Source organism: Talpa occidentalis, unplaced genomic scaffold (genome assembly GCF_014898055.3).
Source record: "Talpa occidentalis isolate TD23 unplaced genomic scaffold, MPIMG_talOcc4v2.1 talOcc4.7, whole genome shotgun sequence".
NCBI classification, from domain to species: domain Eukaryota; kingdom Metazoa; phylum Chordata; class Mammalia; order Eulipotyphla; family Talpidae; genus Talpa; species Talpa occidentalis.
This window is the reverse complement of record NW_023605083.1, coordinates 41421919-41439885: the sequence shown is the minus strand read 5'-3', so window position 1 is coordinate 41439885 and position 17967 is coordinate 41421919. Positions and strand designations below refer to the sequence as shown.

The 17967-nt window shown below is 36.2% G+C and overlaps 1 protein-coding gene across 6 annotated transcripts in view; it reads right to left on the bottom strand.

Moving 5' to 3' along the window:
• Positions 1 to 1792: 1792 nt before the first annotated feature.
• GDA (guanine deaminase) overlaps positions 1793 to 17967 on the bottom strand; it is a 178210-nt gene continuing 162035 nt past the window's right edge. For all 6 annotated transcript variants that reach the window (XM_054689573.1, XM_054689574.1, XM_054689572.1 and 3 more), the window contains 5 exons: positions 16556 to 16623; positions 8792 to 8938; positions 4499 to 4629; positions 3050 to 3077; positions 1793 to 2422 (listed from right to left, as the gene is read on the bottom strand). In XM_054689573.1, the coding sequence (XP_054545548.1) occupies positions 2352 to 2422; positions 3050 to 3077; positions 4499 to 4629; positions 8792 to 8938; positions 16556 to 16623 (445 nt within the window). In that variant the 3' untranslated portion in view covers positions 1793 to 2351. The remainder of the gene's footprint in view (positions 2423 to 3049; positions 3078 to 4498; positions 4630 to 8791; positions 8939 to 16555; positions 16624 to 17967) is intronic.

The following is a 17967-nucleotide window of genomic DNA, read 5'->3' as shown; positions in this document are numbered from 1 at the left end:
TCCACAATTCTGAAAGTCAACCCACATTAGGCAAAGGCAATATTTCAAAGTGCAGAACATCTGGCCACATATATGGCTAATACCTGTATACTGCAAAAAGCATATGCACCATTCAGGAACACTGCATTTGGATAAATAAAACACATAGGTTATAAGTGATGCAGGGAGATCAAAGTACATGTAAACTTTTCAACACATTCTATTTTTATAGAAAATACAGTTTGGTCTTAACATACTATCAGGGCTAAATCTAATGGTTGACAGATTGTAAATGGCCATTCTTTCTGCTTCTGATGCTAAACTTACATATATTTACTGCAGATGAATCCTAAATCTAGATGAAAATTGATGTTCAACATCAAATGTGCACTCTTAAGGGAGATAAAAGTGTAGGCTCTTGCAAATTCTGGGAACAGCTGCTACCTATTAGTGGATCTTATACATCTCATCCAAATTTGTCATTTGGATTAGACTCTCCTTTGTGTTAGCCACCAGGTAACCAAGTTCCTTCAGTAGAGATTGGGTGATAGAGCAGAGAAGACTTACCATCACTGTAGAGAAATGGGGAGCATTTGGCAAGGTGTCTTTGATATGGCTCAGGAAGTAGAAATACTGGCAATACATAGACTAAACTAGACTGACAATTGAATTTAACTGAGTTACTTAGCATCCCACAATAAAAACTTGGTTGTTTTCTTTAAAGAGGATCAAACATTTGTTTTATCTTTAGGCATGATATACACACAAATCTAAAAGTATTTCCAACTCAGAGGGGAAAACACTGGTCAAGTGACTGCTAAATGAGCATGACTATGTGAAAATGAAATATCTAGTACAGGAGGGGAAATTGTGTTCTCAGTTCTGTAAGTATGGTCTTAGCTATATTACATAAAGTCTTTACTATCAGGCAATATTAAGAAGTCACATTTAAGTCCTAGTTATAAGAATTACGATGTGTTTTTAAAAATCTATTCATTTTCCTTATTGGTTTATAGTTTTTAGAATTAAATGAAAAAATATAGGATTTAAATAATGTTCATGTCAATACTGTTTAAGGATTTATTATAAATTCCTAATTTGATTTTAATTCTAGATTATGGAAAAGCACACTATATTAGTTAGGAAGCATAAAAATACTCTGCTTTGTATAAGGAAGCTACATGTCTAGTATTAACATAAACATTAAGTGGGACAGCTATATTTTTTCCACTATCTTAACACTGGAACGTCCTGAAAATCATCAGCCATTAGAAAGACAATAGAATAAAATTGAAAAATAGAATGTTTTCAATAGGCAGGACATAAGGATTTTAAATAATTCTTTAATAGGATTTGGCTTTCATTTTAAAATTCTAACAGACTGATGTCTGAGTAAGAAATTTCCAGCAAATATAGTGTTGGAATAGTTATAGTGTATGACATAGTTCTTGGGGAGAATAGATCATAGCAATAAAACATTCCTTTTAGTATTGACAGCTCCTGGATGTCCAGAACTTATCCTGATTTATGAAGACTCCACTCTAGCAACAGTGGAGGTGGAATTTATTTCTCTCCTAATAAAACCGAAGCAACAATAACACCACACAGTTATAAATTAAGGTGATCTTAAGGTACACAAAAATACAACTAGTTATACCATGTAGTTATATGAACAATATTCCTAAGAGACTTTAAATCTTTAATACCCAACTTCTGTCAAACACTGTGAAGCACAGAACTATATTAAGAAAGCATGTGGCATTCCATTTCTGACATTTCATCCCCCCAAAAGGCAAAGCACAACAATAACACATCTCTGAAATGCAAACCCCATTAAGTGCAAATTTCCAGAATACAAGGTCAATCTAGAAACACAGTTTTAAAATTCAACAAGTTCTCTTTTTAAATTAGTATGCTCAGTATACAATTTTGAAACACAATCTGAAGTGATTTTTCCAACATTTATTCATAGTCTCTTTCTCCTTCATAAAAATATATTCACTGGTTCATTTTCAGTTTTCTGGTTTTTCACATTTATTATCTCAAAATATCTACCCTTATCGCAATATCCTTTCTTTCCCCTTCCGAACAGGAAATCAATTTTACTGAAATCTTGTAAGAACACCATCAGTGACCCTCCCTTATGTTTGAGCCTACTGAAGAGCTCAAAAAGGAGAAATTTTGAATCCTCTCGAGAGTTGAGAATTAGTGCAACTTTCTTCAAGCGATTTGTCACGTGAATACTGTAACTAGACACAGAAAGAGATAGTCGTCCCAAGAACAAGGTACTATTTTTTGACTTTCTAACTCCGCCTGGGCACAAGGGAAACGCAGAGCGATGCCGTCCCGGAGACCTGTGGATGCCGAGGGCTTTACACCGAGCTGGAAAAGGGCACCACCTGCTTTCCGCCCACATAAACCTCCTCAATATTTCGATCATCTCCTGAAAAAAGAAGCAGGGAATCATTTATAAAGTGCATGTGTGTCAATAAGATTTTGATTGTCACCAGAAAGTGGGATTGGGTTCTGAATTTTCCACCTAAGAATAAGATCGTTCATAATGATTTTGGACTGAAGGGAGTGGCTTGCCTTTCCAGTCCAATCATAAAGGAGAGACTCATCTTCACGCTCCCAATCATATTTTGCTGAGGGAAATGAACTGGAAGAACTAAGCTCCCCAAGAAATACCACCCGTGTCTCTCCAATCTCTGAGTCACTCAGGACGCCGGGCTCATCGAACGTAGTGCATGGCCGAGTCGAATCTCTGCACCATTTGTTTCTCTCAAGTGAACAGAATTGAACAGGTGCGCGGCAAGACAGACCACCTTTTCTTTTCGTTCCGCCATTCTGGAGTTTAGGATAAATCTATGACTGTGTATTCTTGGGGAGTAAGCTCAAGTCAAATAGTTTCTTTACATATTGTAATTTAAATGGGCTTATTGTCCAAGAATGAACAAGAAAGAATGAAAAAAGCAAATTTCCACACATAAGGTTCCACAATTAAATACAGAGTCATAGCTAAGAAAGAGACAAAGAAAGATTTTTAGCATAGAGATATATCTCTACCTACCTAGATAGAGGAACTTCTGGATAACAGCCTAAAATGGAAAATAAAAGTAATATTCAGAAATACTATTTTCTACTTCTAGAAAAGTAAATTTACAGTCAATTGTAGTTGACAAAGTCCAGATGTATAAATTTATTTCACAATGCAAAAACTATTTTTATTAATAAAAATATGGTCTTTTGATTAAAAATTACTGGTAATTGGGCCTCTCTGGTGGCGCAGTGGGTTGAGGGCAGCCCTGTGAAGCTGTCCACGGCCTCTGCAGCGCAGGTTCAATTCCCAGCTGGCCAGGGAGAAACCCACATGGCGGGGCAGACCTCTCCTGTGTCACCTGCTGCTCCCCTCTGCAGTGTTTTTGGTGGTTCTGCCTGTTCTGCTCCCTGCTCTGTCTCTGGTGAATTCTCTCACCCTCCCACACCTCTGGCCTGTACTCCAGTTCTTGTGTAAATAAATAAATAAACCTTTAAAAAAATTACTTCTAATTAGCAAATATCTCCATTGCCTGAAAGTTCTTGGTATATAAGCTTGAAATCTTCAGAGGAAAAGTGTTACATAAGTTAAATTAATTCAATAAAATTGCTCAAAAAATTAAAGGTGTCTAATATAGAGAAATGACTTAAAGACTGGGACTAAGCCTTTTATCAGAAATTCACTCTAATAAAGTAGTGCAAGAATAAGCAACATGAAAATAATAAAGTGTGGCTTCACAATCCATAATCTAGCACCTTTCTTCTAAAAACCTCAATATGGTATATTTAGTATCACATTTACTCTCATCGTAAATCAATCTATAAATGGTAACAGTTTTTTTTTTTAGAAAAGCTCAATATTTTGTGTAGCATTATTGCTGAAGTGAGAAGAACCCATTTACTTTATATATAGGAAAACATTTTATAATAAGAAGATCAAAGTAATGAACTCATTTTTTTATCATTACAAAATCAATATAGCACTGTAGTCAAAAGCCCAGACTCTGGAAGTCAGAAAGTCCTGGGCTTGAATCCAAATTCTGTGTACTAATTACTAATTACTAACCATATGTCCTTAGGTAAATCATTTAACCTCCCTTTTGCCTCTCTGCCCCTATAAACAACATGGCAATATTAATAGCACCTATCTCTCATAAGAGTGTTCCCGATGCTTAAACAAAATGATGTATGAAAACACTTCGTCCTATGCCACCTAGCACATACTGTGTTCAGTAAGTGCTGACTATACTATGGCTTCTTATAGCCATACATTCAAATATACAAAAATATTTAAAATACAAATATCTTGTTAATACCATTTTGTCCAACATCAGTGGCATGGAAATTATGGTAACTCGAAAGGACAGTGCTTCCCTTCTAAGATTCTTCTGCATTCCATTAAAATGTTTCCATTCTTTTTTTCCTACAGGGACGCTCCTATGATTGTTTCTGGAAATAAATGCCTTTTAACTTTTTCACTTGCCTCAGAAATATCACCACCAACGTCCCCATAAAACAGATCAATGGGAGAGTCGGATGCTTTGGGGTTGATCAGGAGGGCATCAAATTCCTTGCCCACTTCAAAGTTTCCAATCTCTTTGTCCAGCCCCAAGGCTACAAGATGGAATGAATTAAGAAACAGTCAGTATTTTGAGCCATCAGGCCATACAAATACCCCAGTTTGCAAGGACAGAATCTGCCAACATGCCACTAGAAAAAAATTAGTATCTTAATAGTGAAGTAGAAAAACTCTCTCATTCCAATAGGTGACAGACTTCTACTTAAAGAAAGCAGAGTAAGCACAGAGAAAGCAAAAATCTGAGAATAAAAACAGTTGCCATCATCACTGTTGCTGCACCTCCCCCTGCAGTGACCCTTAGGGCTAATGGCTTGCGCCACGGTCCCTAGGTCCGGCTGGGCAACCAGCGCGCAGGCGGAGAACAGCAAAACCCCCTGAAGATATACTTGCTGCACCTCCTCCTGCAGTGACCTCTAGGAATCCCTAGGTCCGGCTGGGCAACCAGCGCGCAGGAGGAGAACAGCAAAAAACCGCCTGAAGACATAGATAAGACGGAAGCCTGTTGAAAGATAACGACCACCAGAAGCCACTACAGGAATGCTGTCCGCTCGGAAACTTATCTCACCTTCTCTAGACCCACAAACTTTATTCTAATACAACTGTCTCTCTAAAATCTTTTCTCTTTCTCTGTTTAAAAGGTCATTGGTTTGCCGATTAAAAAAGAACATACGAAATCTAATAACTAGGCTGATTCAAATGAAACGTTACTAAACTCTGTGTATTAATTGAACTGCTAGCTTAATAATTTCTCCGTTGTATACTTAGCCTTGTTTGTATTAATCTAAATGATAAAAATATTACATTGTGAAAAGTAAAATTCACCCGTGTTAATTATTAGTAATAGTGAGTAGTTAAAACAAAAAGTAATCATATAAAACAAAAAGAAAAATTAATAGCCTAACTACTTAGGAATGCGCCTGGGTCCAGATGTAAATCACTGCCCTGTCAATGATAAGCTAAACCTATAAGCAAGCTGATTTCTTCACTGATGTTCGCCATTCCTATGCTTTTAGAAAGCATATATATACTGGTCACCAACTCAAATAAAATTACACTCAGATTTTCACTCTTGAAGTGTGTCTGTTTGTCATTTCTTTAACCGAATCCCTGACCACCCTGCGCAGTCTCTCAACCCTGAGACGGCCTCATCGTCTACTGCTGTGCTGGTCCGCGGCACACTGTGATCATAATTCTGATGGCGTTTCTCTATTTCAGCTGTCAGTATACTTCGCAGTCCAGCTGGTCTATGATTTTTATTCATCCCTCTAAGAAACATAAAGACTGACATATCTTTCTTTTTTTCCCTCCTAATCTCCCCCCAACACTCCAACTCCTTTCCTTGCCCTTTTTACTCCTTTTGTTCTATGAAATAGCTGATAAGATCTATTTTCATGGTAGTGAAATGAGCCTGGAAAAAATAAAAATAATTTTCCTTTTGCATATTTGCCAATGTAGGCACATTTATCATAAATTCCTTAAGTACAATGAATAGAAAAAAAATCACTTCTGAAAGGAAAAAGATCTTCATAACTCAAGAGTTCTAATACCTCTGAAAGGTGACAAGTTTTTGTATAACTGCAAAGAATTTCTGATTGCCAGAGAAAAATGGGTTTCTAAAATAAGACCTAGGTCAATGTTTATCTACTCAATCCATCTCATAGTTAGGATTCATGTTCCATGAATATTGGACTTTGAGGAAGAACATCTCTCATTTTTATGATTTAGTTTCAGAATAAGGGGGTATTGGAATTCTTGGTCAATGAAGATATCGAGGGCCTCCTTTGTGGTGCAAGGGATTAGGTCTCAGCACTATGAAGCTATCAGTAGTCACTACAGCAGGAGTTCCATCCCCGACCAGGTTGCTGACCCACATGGCACAGCAGACCTCTCCTGTCTTGTCCGCTGCTCCTCAGCAGTGTATTTCAGTAGATCTGCCTGTTCTGCTCCCCACTCTGTCTCTGGTGAATCCTCTCACCCCCACCCCTGCACCACTGGCCTATAATCCAGTTCTTGCATGCACAAATAAATAAATATTTTTAAAAAATGAAGATATTGAATCTAAAGCACCTGAAAGCCTGTAATCTGAACAAATGGCACAAGGAAGTACCAAATGGAAGCATGCAGAGGAGGCAAGTCAATGGGAGCGCAGCTTTATTTACTTGAATTATTCCATGTGCTTATTGTATTCTCCCAGGGACACATTCCCATGTGAAACTACTGGGTCATGTGTCCCTGTCAGACACTATCTGGTGCATTATACTTCTGTTATAGATATTCAGAAGATGCTTGGCAATACTCTAAGCACTACTTAGAAATCCTACTTGGTCTTTAAAGATTATTGAAAGGGCAACTCTTTTATTCTCAGAAAAGAAAAAGATAGCTTAGCTAAAGAATTCTTGTAGGAAGATGGGTGCAAAAATAATTAGAAATGTTAAAAGCAGTTAAGTGGTTTCTACTAATCACAAAGGGAGGAACTGAATGCAGTAGAAAATCACTGGAAATTCTCTTCTCCTTCACCAATTTTACTCTACTTTTTTATTTGTTCTTAACAAGAAATATGAGTTTTTAATGACTGCATTCAACAGAAAATTGTGTGTATTTAATGGGCATATAACCAGATACAATTACCAATAGTTGATGATATATTTGAACTAACAGGGCTATTTGTTAGAATTTGAAGAGTCCAAGCATGAACTTACAAAGGCAATTGCTTTCAGTGAATTTATAAGTTGATCTAAATTCAAATTATTGCAAAGAGGACCAGCTGGGTTGGTAAGCAACTCAAATGCATTTTAGGAAATGCATTTTTGCTGTCTTTGGAGCAAATGTTAACTCTGAAAGTGATTTGTGCACATCTCAATCTTGAGGGTGAATGGAAAGGCTATGGCAAATTGGAAAGGTGCCACACTTTAAGCAGGGATCCTTTCACCTCATTCCACTTAGACTCTCTTAGAGACACACTCTATGCAGTAAAAATTCTATAAAGAAAGCCCAGTGACCCAGAAAATAGATTTAAAAGCTCTACAACAAGGTAGAAATGATATGGTAAGCACCCCATGCTGGCTTGATCAGACACAGGATCCTGATGAAGCAACTCACAGAAAGCCTAGAATAAAAAAAGCACTATTTAAATACAACTTGTTTGCACCATGAAAATAAGAGTGGCAGGACAATCACTCAAACTCAGATGCTCAAACACAACGCAGGTGGGGGTGGGCAGTGTCTCACTTGTTAAAAGCTTGGGTGATTTAAAACATGGAACTTTTTGAAATCCCAGGACTCAGGGCATGCAAAGCGCATGACTTCTACATGTTTTTCTTGAAATGTTCTGTACATGTATCTTTATATTCATTTCCTACTAGCTACCTTAAGTTACACCCTATATTCATTATCATTCATGCAGATTGTACTCTTAAGTTACTGAAAGTAATATAATTGTCAATTTCTATTTTGCCAATAAAATTATGGTTACATGTGTGAACTGGGCAAAGCTGATAAACAATATTTGCATATTGACCAAGTATATTTTTACCTCTTACTACTTCTCAAAAGGTTTGGGTAGTTAGTATGCATAAACAAATGAAATGCATAGTCTAAGTGGGGATTTGTGCAGGAAGATAATTCAGGGGAAGGTGGTAAGAGCCTGATGTACTGGTATCAGATTTTCTGTATTCAAATCACAGCATGCTGTAGCTTGAGTTTTGTAAGCCTCACTCAGGTAACTTGCTGGTTAAAAGGAAATAATAAAGTGGCTGTGAGGATGAAATAACAACGTACACAAACATGTCCTATAATGCATTTCATACAGTCAGAACTCAGTAAGTTTTGGCAGGAATTATTGTTATCATTATCATTATAATTACCACTCAGGCCAATAAAGAGCCTGTTACCTGACTGAACAGAAAAAACTGATTACTTCAAAGAACTCACATACAAGCAACCCATACAATTATCCATTAAAGCAATTGTGTATGAAACAGCTTTTCTGCCAAAGACAGTGAACTAGATGAAGTAATGATGCCTCCACCACATGCCTGAACAGATCCTTTAGTTGTTAAGTCTGGGCAATGCGACGTGCCCTGTAACAGTTAGGAATACTGGATGGCTGCTGAAGCCACCATCATGTGCCTTCAAGGAACAGTGTCCAAGAACACAACCTGGCAAGAAGGTAGGAGAGAGAACTCAAACCGTCATTACCTTGGCTGCCTCCGAGAGTAGCTAGTCTGAAGAATTCCTTGAGAGTGAGGCTTTTCTCATTTACTTTATTAATTAAAAGGATATTGGAAACCATCACTGCTCTTCTGATTGCATCAAGCATGGAAGATGAATAACCACCGGCCACATCTATGGTAGATAAAATAAAGCCTCAGAGAAAAATGGAATACTAGGTACGTAAGGCTGTTACCTTTCTTTGTTTGTTTCTAGTGACAGATAATCAGTCTTTATATACCTAAAAGACAAAATCTTATCTATAAATACAGAATAGATATAGACTAACATTCAAAACCTTCAATTCATATCAAGTGTATTCCTGTATTATTGGTAGTTTCCTGGGGTCACTGCAATAAATTGCCACAAATTTGGTGGTTAAAAACAGCAGAAATTTATTCTCTCACAGTTTGGGAGAACTGAAGTCTGATATCAAAGTATTGGCAAAGTCCTGATTCCTAAGAATGAAAAATCTCCCCTTGCTTCTTTTAGCTTCTCTTGGCATTCTTGGCAGTGTAGCCACATAACTCTAAGCTCTGCCTCCTTCTTCAAATGCCTTCTTCCCTGGGTTTTCATGTGCCTCTCTTTTGTCATTAAAAGGTCATTCATTACTGAATTTTGGGCCCACCCTAATTCAGAATATCATCTTGAGATCCGATCCTTGCCCTAATTACACCCATGAAACTTTATTACAAGTAAGGTCACATTTATAGATTCTGAGTAGACATTTTTTGGGGTAAGACACTAGGGGGCATAATTCAACACAGTAACAAAATCCAAATGGCTAACAAAGTTAAGGGAAGTAATTCGTATTTTTGAATATTCTCTGAACTCTCACAAAAATTGTTCAAATGTTGTAAAGATAATTTAGATAACATGACATTTTAAATAACATCATTTATTTTAATTAATTTGTCATTTACATATCTATAATTTTGGGGGTACGTTTTCTCACTTCCATTTGTGCACATACTTCACTCACTCTCCTTCAAAACTGAAAGCGGCTCACAGTTTTATGCTCTAAAAACTTGTAAATCTACTGCAATCACATGAGCACTTTGAGAAGTCAAAAAGCCATTTCTTTATGATCATTTTTCAGGAAATGCTTTTAGAATGAATTATATATTCTGAAAAATTAGGGTAATAAATGGGCAATGGTGATATAGACAGCTTTATATATTGTTAGCATCATTAAATGAGGAATGAGGTTTTAAGACATTTAAATAAAGTTCCTAATCATAATTAAATTGAAATACTACTTTTGACAAGCATAAATATTGATAATGGTTATTAAATAAGCTTGGATAAAGAAATGTCAGATAAGATAGCATGTTTTATTAGAGGAAAATACATCTTTAGCTAACAAAATACACCTTATATTTCAAGGGTTCCTTCTTTCATTTCTAGTCATATATATTTATACAGCACATATACATTTATATGTATATATAATTGCTAATACCTACACAGACTGCAAAGATCAAAATAGTCTATAAAGTGATAATCTTAGATTGCTATTCAACTTTGTGTTCAACTATCTTATATTTCCTAAGACAAAATTGTATGAAAAAAATTGTTTTAGAAAATGTTCTTTAACCAGAACAGTATTGTCAGAGAATAATCAATTTCCTTGGCAAGTTTTATTCATCTACTAAAGTTATTGGTCCATTTTAACATATAGTAACCATCTATTAAAAATTTATCTTACCATAGCATCAAACTAAGAAAACAAATATAATTTAGGAATAAGGCACATTAAGCTTTGAAACATTTTGAGTACCACTTCCTTAATATTGCTATAGAAAGACAACTTTAAATGTAAAGGCAGAATAAAAATGCTGTTACTATACTGTATAGAAACACGTAAAGATTAAATTTATATTTCAAAAAATGTGAATATAAACTGGAAGGAAACATGAAAAAAATGAAATCACAGTATAAATACATACTATATATAAATATACACTATAGGAGATTTAAATACTTGGAGTTATATAAACAGGTTTTACAAAATATGACAAAAATTAGTTTTTTTCTCCATATCCAATCAAAACTATCCATACAGAAAGATTAGGGATAGATTAGGAAAAAAAAGTTAGGCAATTTATTGAGAAAATTTTGAGAACTGTCTCATTATGTTGCTGACTTATCAGAAGATTTAATCATCCTATAGTCTTCTGGTTGTGATATTAATGGGGCACTTCCAACAAAATACAATACTAAGTGAAACAAAGAATGAACCCAGGACGACACAGCTCATGGTATTTCCTCAGAATCATTTGTGTAAAAGATAAGCTTTTCTTAAAGTTAATTCTTTTTTTTTAGATTATTTATGCATACAAGAACTGGGGTACAGGCCAGAGGTGTGGGGGGGTGAGAGGATTCATCAGAGACAGAGTAGGGAACAGAAGAGGCAGACTGACTGAAATACACTGCTGAGGGGAGCAGCAGGCAAGTCAGGAGAGGTCTGTTGCACCATCTGAGTTGCTCCCTGCAGATAGCTTCTTAGGTTGTGTCTTAACCCCTTGCGCCACTAGGGAGGCCCCTTAAAGTTAATTGTTAATGGGATTTCCATTGTGATAGTAACTTCTTAACCCTTAATTGCCTGGTGACTTCCTCCTCTCTCTGCAACACATTTAATGCAGGCAGAACCCTACTCTCTACTTTATTATAGAACAATAAGTAGTATGGTGGGATGGAAAGAGAATTAACTTTCACATTTTATATATCTAGTTTTAAATTGTGGAGCTGGAACTTTTTTTGCTTTGTTAATCTTTGGTAGGTTACTTAGTATACCTATGAACATCAAACCCTGTTTGGGTTTTTGCCCACATGGGGATGGGTAAAAATGGGAATTTTATGGGGAAACCGTTATTTGAATTCCATTTTTTTCTTTTTCTATGCTCACTGAGTCTATTAAAAATCTTTCACACTATGGGCCTCCCTGAACGGGCAGGGGTTAAAGTCTCAGTGCTAACAAGCTATCACTAGCCACTGCAGCATGAGATTGAGTCCTGGCCAGGGAGCTACCCACATGGAGCAGCAAACCTCTCCTGTCTCACCCCCTGCTCCCCTCAGCAGTGTATGCTGCCTGTTCTGTTCCCCACTCTGCCTCTAGTGAATCCTCTCACCCTCTGCACTTCTGGCCTACACCCCAGTTCTTGCATGCAGAAATAAATCAATCTTTTTTTTTTTTTTTTAATCTTTCACACTAAGAGTCTGCTTCCTTTGCTTTTGTGTAACCAGAGGGCCAAATTCCTTTCAGAGCATACACCCCATAACAGTTTGGGTGCCTCTTGGTCATGCTAAAATGGGGACATATGCTTATCAGAGAAACATAATTATTCATTATCTATCATCAAAATGGTTATGGCTATTTTGAGATTTGAGAGCAAAAATTTAAATGAAACCCCTCTAAAGGATTTTTCCCAGCAACCTCCAGCTGCTCAGGTATAGGCACTAAGAGTAATAGAGGAAGAGGCACCAAGATAATCAAGAGCTGGGTTTTTGCAATGTGAATGCAAAGAAAAGGAGAGAGGCAAGAGAAACAAGGAAGTTTCCAAGGGAATGATTATAGTGATGTACTCTGACATCTAAAGTAGTTAAACAAGGAAGGAAATAATGGATTTTAAGAAAGCATGGAATCACTGGATTAGAGTCTACAAGCTAATTAAAGAACTGCCGCTTTGGGACTAATGGAACAAGCAAGGAAAGGAGCCTAGAAAGTGAGATGCTTTCTCCATGTATGTTGTTTGTTGAATTCATAGGTTTTGTTTATTTAAACACATATCATACTTTTAGGTTTTTCCTTCTGATTACTGATTTTTGGTTATTTTCTACATTTTCTTTGTGTCTTTGCTTTTTTCACATTTTGATAGTTGTCTTATTTTTAAAATTCTGCAAGTATTTACCATTAATATTTTCCTATTACAAAGTCAAAAGTGAAATACAATGTGCAATTCCCTTTTTTTCTGAGGCAAGGAATTTTATGATTCCTTATAATTTTGGTACCATTTGCCAAATACATCTTCCTCCACATCTCATACATAATACTACAACTTCTTGGTTTTTTGTTAACAAAATCATAAAGTAGGATAATTCTTTAGTATTTGAAAAGCTCTTTCTTGCAAAACATATATATGTGTATTAATTTATGGTAAACATTGAAGATGTTAAAATTACATAAGGAATATATAACACTAAAACTCAAGGCTCTAACATTTTCAAAAGTATCATATATTCAGGTCCCAGGAACTTCTTCCCAACTATAGGGAAACATCTTCCTTATTTATGCTGCCATTTTGATTTTTTTAATATTTATATGCTGGTTGTTGTTGCTTATTAAGAGTTTATGTTTTGGTGGCAGTTTAAGCTCTATGACCTTTTAAAAAAAAGATATTACTTTTTACATAGTACATATTCTCTTCAGAGATACACTTTGAGTTCTGCTTTTATTTTTCAACTCCTTCAAAATTCTTTGATCTTATTACTATTTTATAACTGATTTTATCTTTCTTTGTCATCCTATTATACCATTACTTCCCTATGTGATATACTTTATGTTGCTTCATTAGTCACTGATTGGTGTACATTTCCAAGTAATTTATTCAAAGGGCTCATGGGCTCATGGGGAGACTATTTGCTAGGTCTTTGTATGTCTGACAATTTTGTTGTCTTCACACACGAAGAAGATTTTGGTCTAATACAACATTCTTGAGTAAAACCACTATATCTCCAAATCTTTTCCTGCTCTTGGTATTTTGTGGGGCAGCAAATCGCCTGGTTTTTGTCTTAATGATAACTGACTTCCCCAACCCCTTGCCTCAATATTTTAGAACTTTTTCTCTTTTTCTTCATAATTCAAATATTTTGTCACAATATGTTCAGTTATGATTTAGTTAAAACAGGGTATATTCTTTCATTAATATATACAGTTCTTTCTCAAATTCAGAAAAGGTTTACCCTTCAAAGCTCTGATTATTACTTCTGTGCCAGTTATTCTGGCTCTTCCCTGTGGAAGATCCCATGTTTTCCGCTGTGCTTTCTGCTCTCCATGTAGATCATTCTCAAACATATCCTTTGACCTTTTGTCAACTTTGTTCTCCATAGCAGTGATTTAACTTTCTGCACAAAAGCTGTATTTCTCACAGATTCTTATACTCTTTGTTGTTTTTCTTGCAGTATAATTAAAATAGTATAAAATGCACAGAACTTAGGTGTCTACTTTGATGAATGTTAATAATTGTATATTGTCATTTTCAAAAAAAATAAAATAAAGTAAAACAAGAGAGTAAACATTTCCACCACCATACCAAGTTCCCTTGTGGCCCTTTCTAGTCAATTCCTATCCCTAGCCCACTCTCAATTCTTCATGACCACTTTCTGATTTTATTCATATATTATGGTTTTTTTGTGCTGTCTTTTTCACTTAACACTGTTTTTCAGATAAATTCATGTTTTGCATATTGTTCTTTTTTATTTTTATTTTTTGATGCTGAATATTATTCCATTATATAACTATGCCACAAATTGCAATCTATATTCCTGTTGGCAGACGTTTGGATTATTTCCAGTTTTGTCTACTATGTATAAAGCTGGTATAAACATTCTTATACTACTCTTTCTGCAACTACATGTGTTCATTTCTCTACCCAAATGGGTAGATAGTCCCAAGGGGAATTACTGAGTTGCATGTAGATGCATATTTAATTTCATAAGAAACTGTCAAACAGTTCTCCAAAAGAGTTGTACTATTTGCCTTCCCTCTTATAGTGTGTGAAAAGTCTATATGCTTATTCTAATTTTTTTTAAGTTTTCTTTTTCATTTTAAAAATGTCCTTTTCCTTCACGACTTGGGGCATTTTCATAGCACCATGTCTTCTTATAGTCCCGGGAAAAGATGTCGGCAATTTTCTTCTGAAGTAGATTGTTTTCATAGATAGGCTCACTTTTTCTTTCTTGATAACATTTTCTCTTATTTTGCAATATTTTTTGCTAAGCTTCATGTGGGTTTCCCCTAACTAGTACTGGAGCAAGTCCAGACCTGCCTACACTTGTTGGTGACAGGGTAAATGAACCACTCTTGGACCTGCTCCCTGTCCTTGGTGTAAGGTTAAATAATCCTCTTATGTCCACAGGTAAAGGGCAAGCTGATACATAAAGACAGTGTTTTGGAAATAGCGGAGGATAGCTTAGCTATTGCAACAGAGATTATGTAAAATGCAACAATGGTCTCTCAGTTAGTCATAAAATGCATCATATTTAATCATACATTTGGTTCATACAACAAAATTGCTTTTTCCTTTTCAAGCTCATCTTTATTGACTAACAGTTCCCCAAAGTGGGGATGTACAAGGCACGTGCTAACCACCTAGGCATGCCATTGGAAACAAGGAAACAAGGTCCTTGAAATTAGGAAACAAGGTCTTTCAAAATTAAAATGATTTGCTTAAAGTCTTACAGCTAGTAAGTGTCAGAACTTTACCAGAATATTTTAGGCCATTAGTAAATAAACCCAAGCTCAAGAACCAGAAATCATGTGATGACTTTAAATCATGGAGACTAAAACCACAGAAAATTTGGAAGCAATAGCTACCTGATTTTTGCATGTCTGCTAAAGTTTTCATTAATTGGCCGTAGTGTGTAACAAAAACTGTTTTTTTCTTATCGATTAAAGCTTTTCTGTGATGGCAAAATAACTGGTTTCTTGCCTTAACACCTGTGACTAGATCAGGTATTACCACAATCTCAATGATTCAAGGCTGATACTAGTTTTTTTTAAAAAAAACTTTAATTCCTTCGATTCATGAAAATTGGGGAAAACTAGCCTAGCCTACCTCTTCAAAAATATTTATTTCTTCGCATTTTTTTATGTTTTACCAATTAATTGCTTAGTATCAAAATAATGAATACTTGAGTTATTACAGAAAATAAATAAAACCATCATTGTCCACATGTAAGTATTCTGATGCTCTTAAATATCAGGAAGACAAATGTATCAAGAATGGAAAATAAATATTTATGGCCCACATGCACTTTTGCTTACAAAATTTTGGTTCATTCACAGACAGTATAATATAAAAGAAGATTCACAGTGTTGCCGAGACATTTGGGCTTGACTCTCCCTTTCAAAGTGAGCAGCACTGCACGCACTCTTGAAAAACAAGAAAATGTGCTGTGAACAAAAGGAGATGAGACCACTGATTCATCAGCCACCCAGAATGGCCTCCACTCTAGCAAACATCAGACTGTCTGTGGGGATTGGGATCTCATTTTGTTAAATACCACTTAAAAGCAAAACTAGTTCTTAACATAGCTCATGTTCTCAATACTGGCATAGACGGAGGCTAGGACAAATAATTTTCTTTTAAGACAGTTTTTGTGATGACAGTTATTGACAACTTTTTAAAAATACACAAATCCAAATCATTGGAATGTAACTAGAAAACAAATCAAAAAGGGGAGAAAAAAATTAAAAAAGAACTTAGAAGGATTTATCTTTTATAGTCCAATCTCTGATCTGAAAACATGGTCAATGGCTTCCAGGAGGTTAGGGTGATTAAAACTTCTTCCTTTGTATTCATTTTTCTTACTGCTTCCAAACTCAATATTTTAGTAGCTCAGGATATTACTACCCAGATAACAGAACTGATTTTTTTTTAAAACACAGTATTGTTACCTGGATGTTATTCCAATAGAAAGTTATGCATTTAATGGACCACTGTACATAGTTCTAAATGACGACCTACTAACCTGTACCCAGTCCGATCTTCACTTGGTGTTTCAGGACTTCTTGCACATTGAGAAAGCCGCTGCTCAGTCTGGAGAGAGAGGAGACAGTCAGAATTAGGAGATCCCTATGGCTCCAACAAAAGAAAATTCCACTAACAATCATGATGGTGATATCACTGAAATTTGTGTTTCCCAGCTCCAATGCTGACACAAACATATTAGTCAAGTCAGACCCTCAGAGTCTTGGAATAAAATGATAATAAGGAGCTTGAATCCTTGGGTCAAAGGTAATCTCAGGTGCAAAGTAGCAAGAGCCAGAAGGGAAATGAGGGGATCTTTGGCAATGAAAAATAAATGGAGAAATTCAGTCTTGCACTTAGTTCCAACATCTTACCAGGCTTTAATAACTACTTTACCCATCCTTCTATGTTAGGAGGTAGGTATTATAAGGCAATGCCTTTCTTCTCTATCTGGATTGTTACCTCAAAGGAACAGTGAATTGTAAGATCAACTAAAGGGAGTACTTGTGGGAAAGGAGGTGCATGCGGGTGAGTCAGGACCTGACAGTACAAATGCTGCCTCTGAGGACAGCAGCAACTAGAGAGATGGTTCCTGGGCTGAATTATCTACCTTGTGACCTTGAAGTTACTAGATGTGCAGTCTTTCTGAAGAAACAAAGGAAAACTAAAGCAATTCTTAAAAGTCTGAGAAGATGCAAAAGTCCAAGGTGTTGTGTTAAAAAATGTACACAGCAATAATTTACAAAGTCCCTGAGCACAAGTGATTCATATCTCAAAGCTTTTGGAGAATGAATAGAACTGATCATTTAAACAGAAATGTACCCAAAAAGAAATCTAATTTCAAATCTCATTTGCAAAGCTGGATCATATTTTAATTTAGATGTAGTATAACTAACGTAAGGGATATTAAATCCTTCCCCTATCTGGTCACTAGACTGTAATTATGGCTATTCTGTACATAGCAAGATTGCCTGCCATCTGTGATTACTTTATGTCTGAAAACTAGAAGCTTCTGGAACCTCTCAAAACACTCCAGTGTGATTCTCATGGCTTTCCCAGACTGCCACTGACATAAAAAGTCCCTAGATTTCTTTTTTTTTTAAAGATTTTTTTATTTATTTATACAAGCACTGGGTACAGTCAGAAGCGCGGGAGGGTGAGAGAATTCACCAGAGCCAGAGCGGAGAGCAGAGCAGGCAGACTGACGAAGTACACTGCTGAGGGGAGCAGCGGGCAGCAGGAGAGGTCTATGCATCATGTGGGACCCTCGCCAGGCAGCCAGGGATCGAACCAGGACTGCAGAGGCTGCAGGCAGCTTTGCAGCCCAGTGTTCAACCGCTGTGCCACCGGAGAGGCCCAAAAGTCCCTAGATTTCTAACTGCCAGCACTTCCAACTCTTTGCCAGGGACTCTC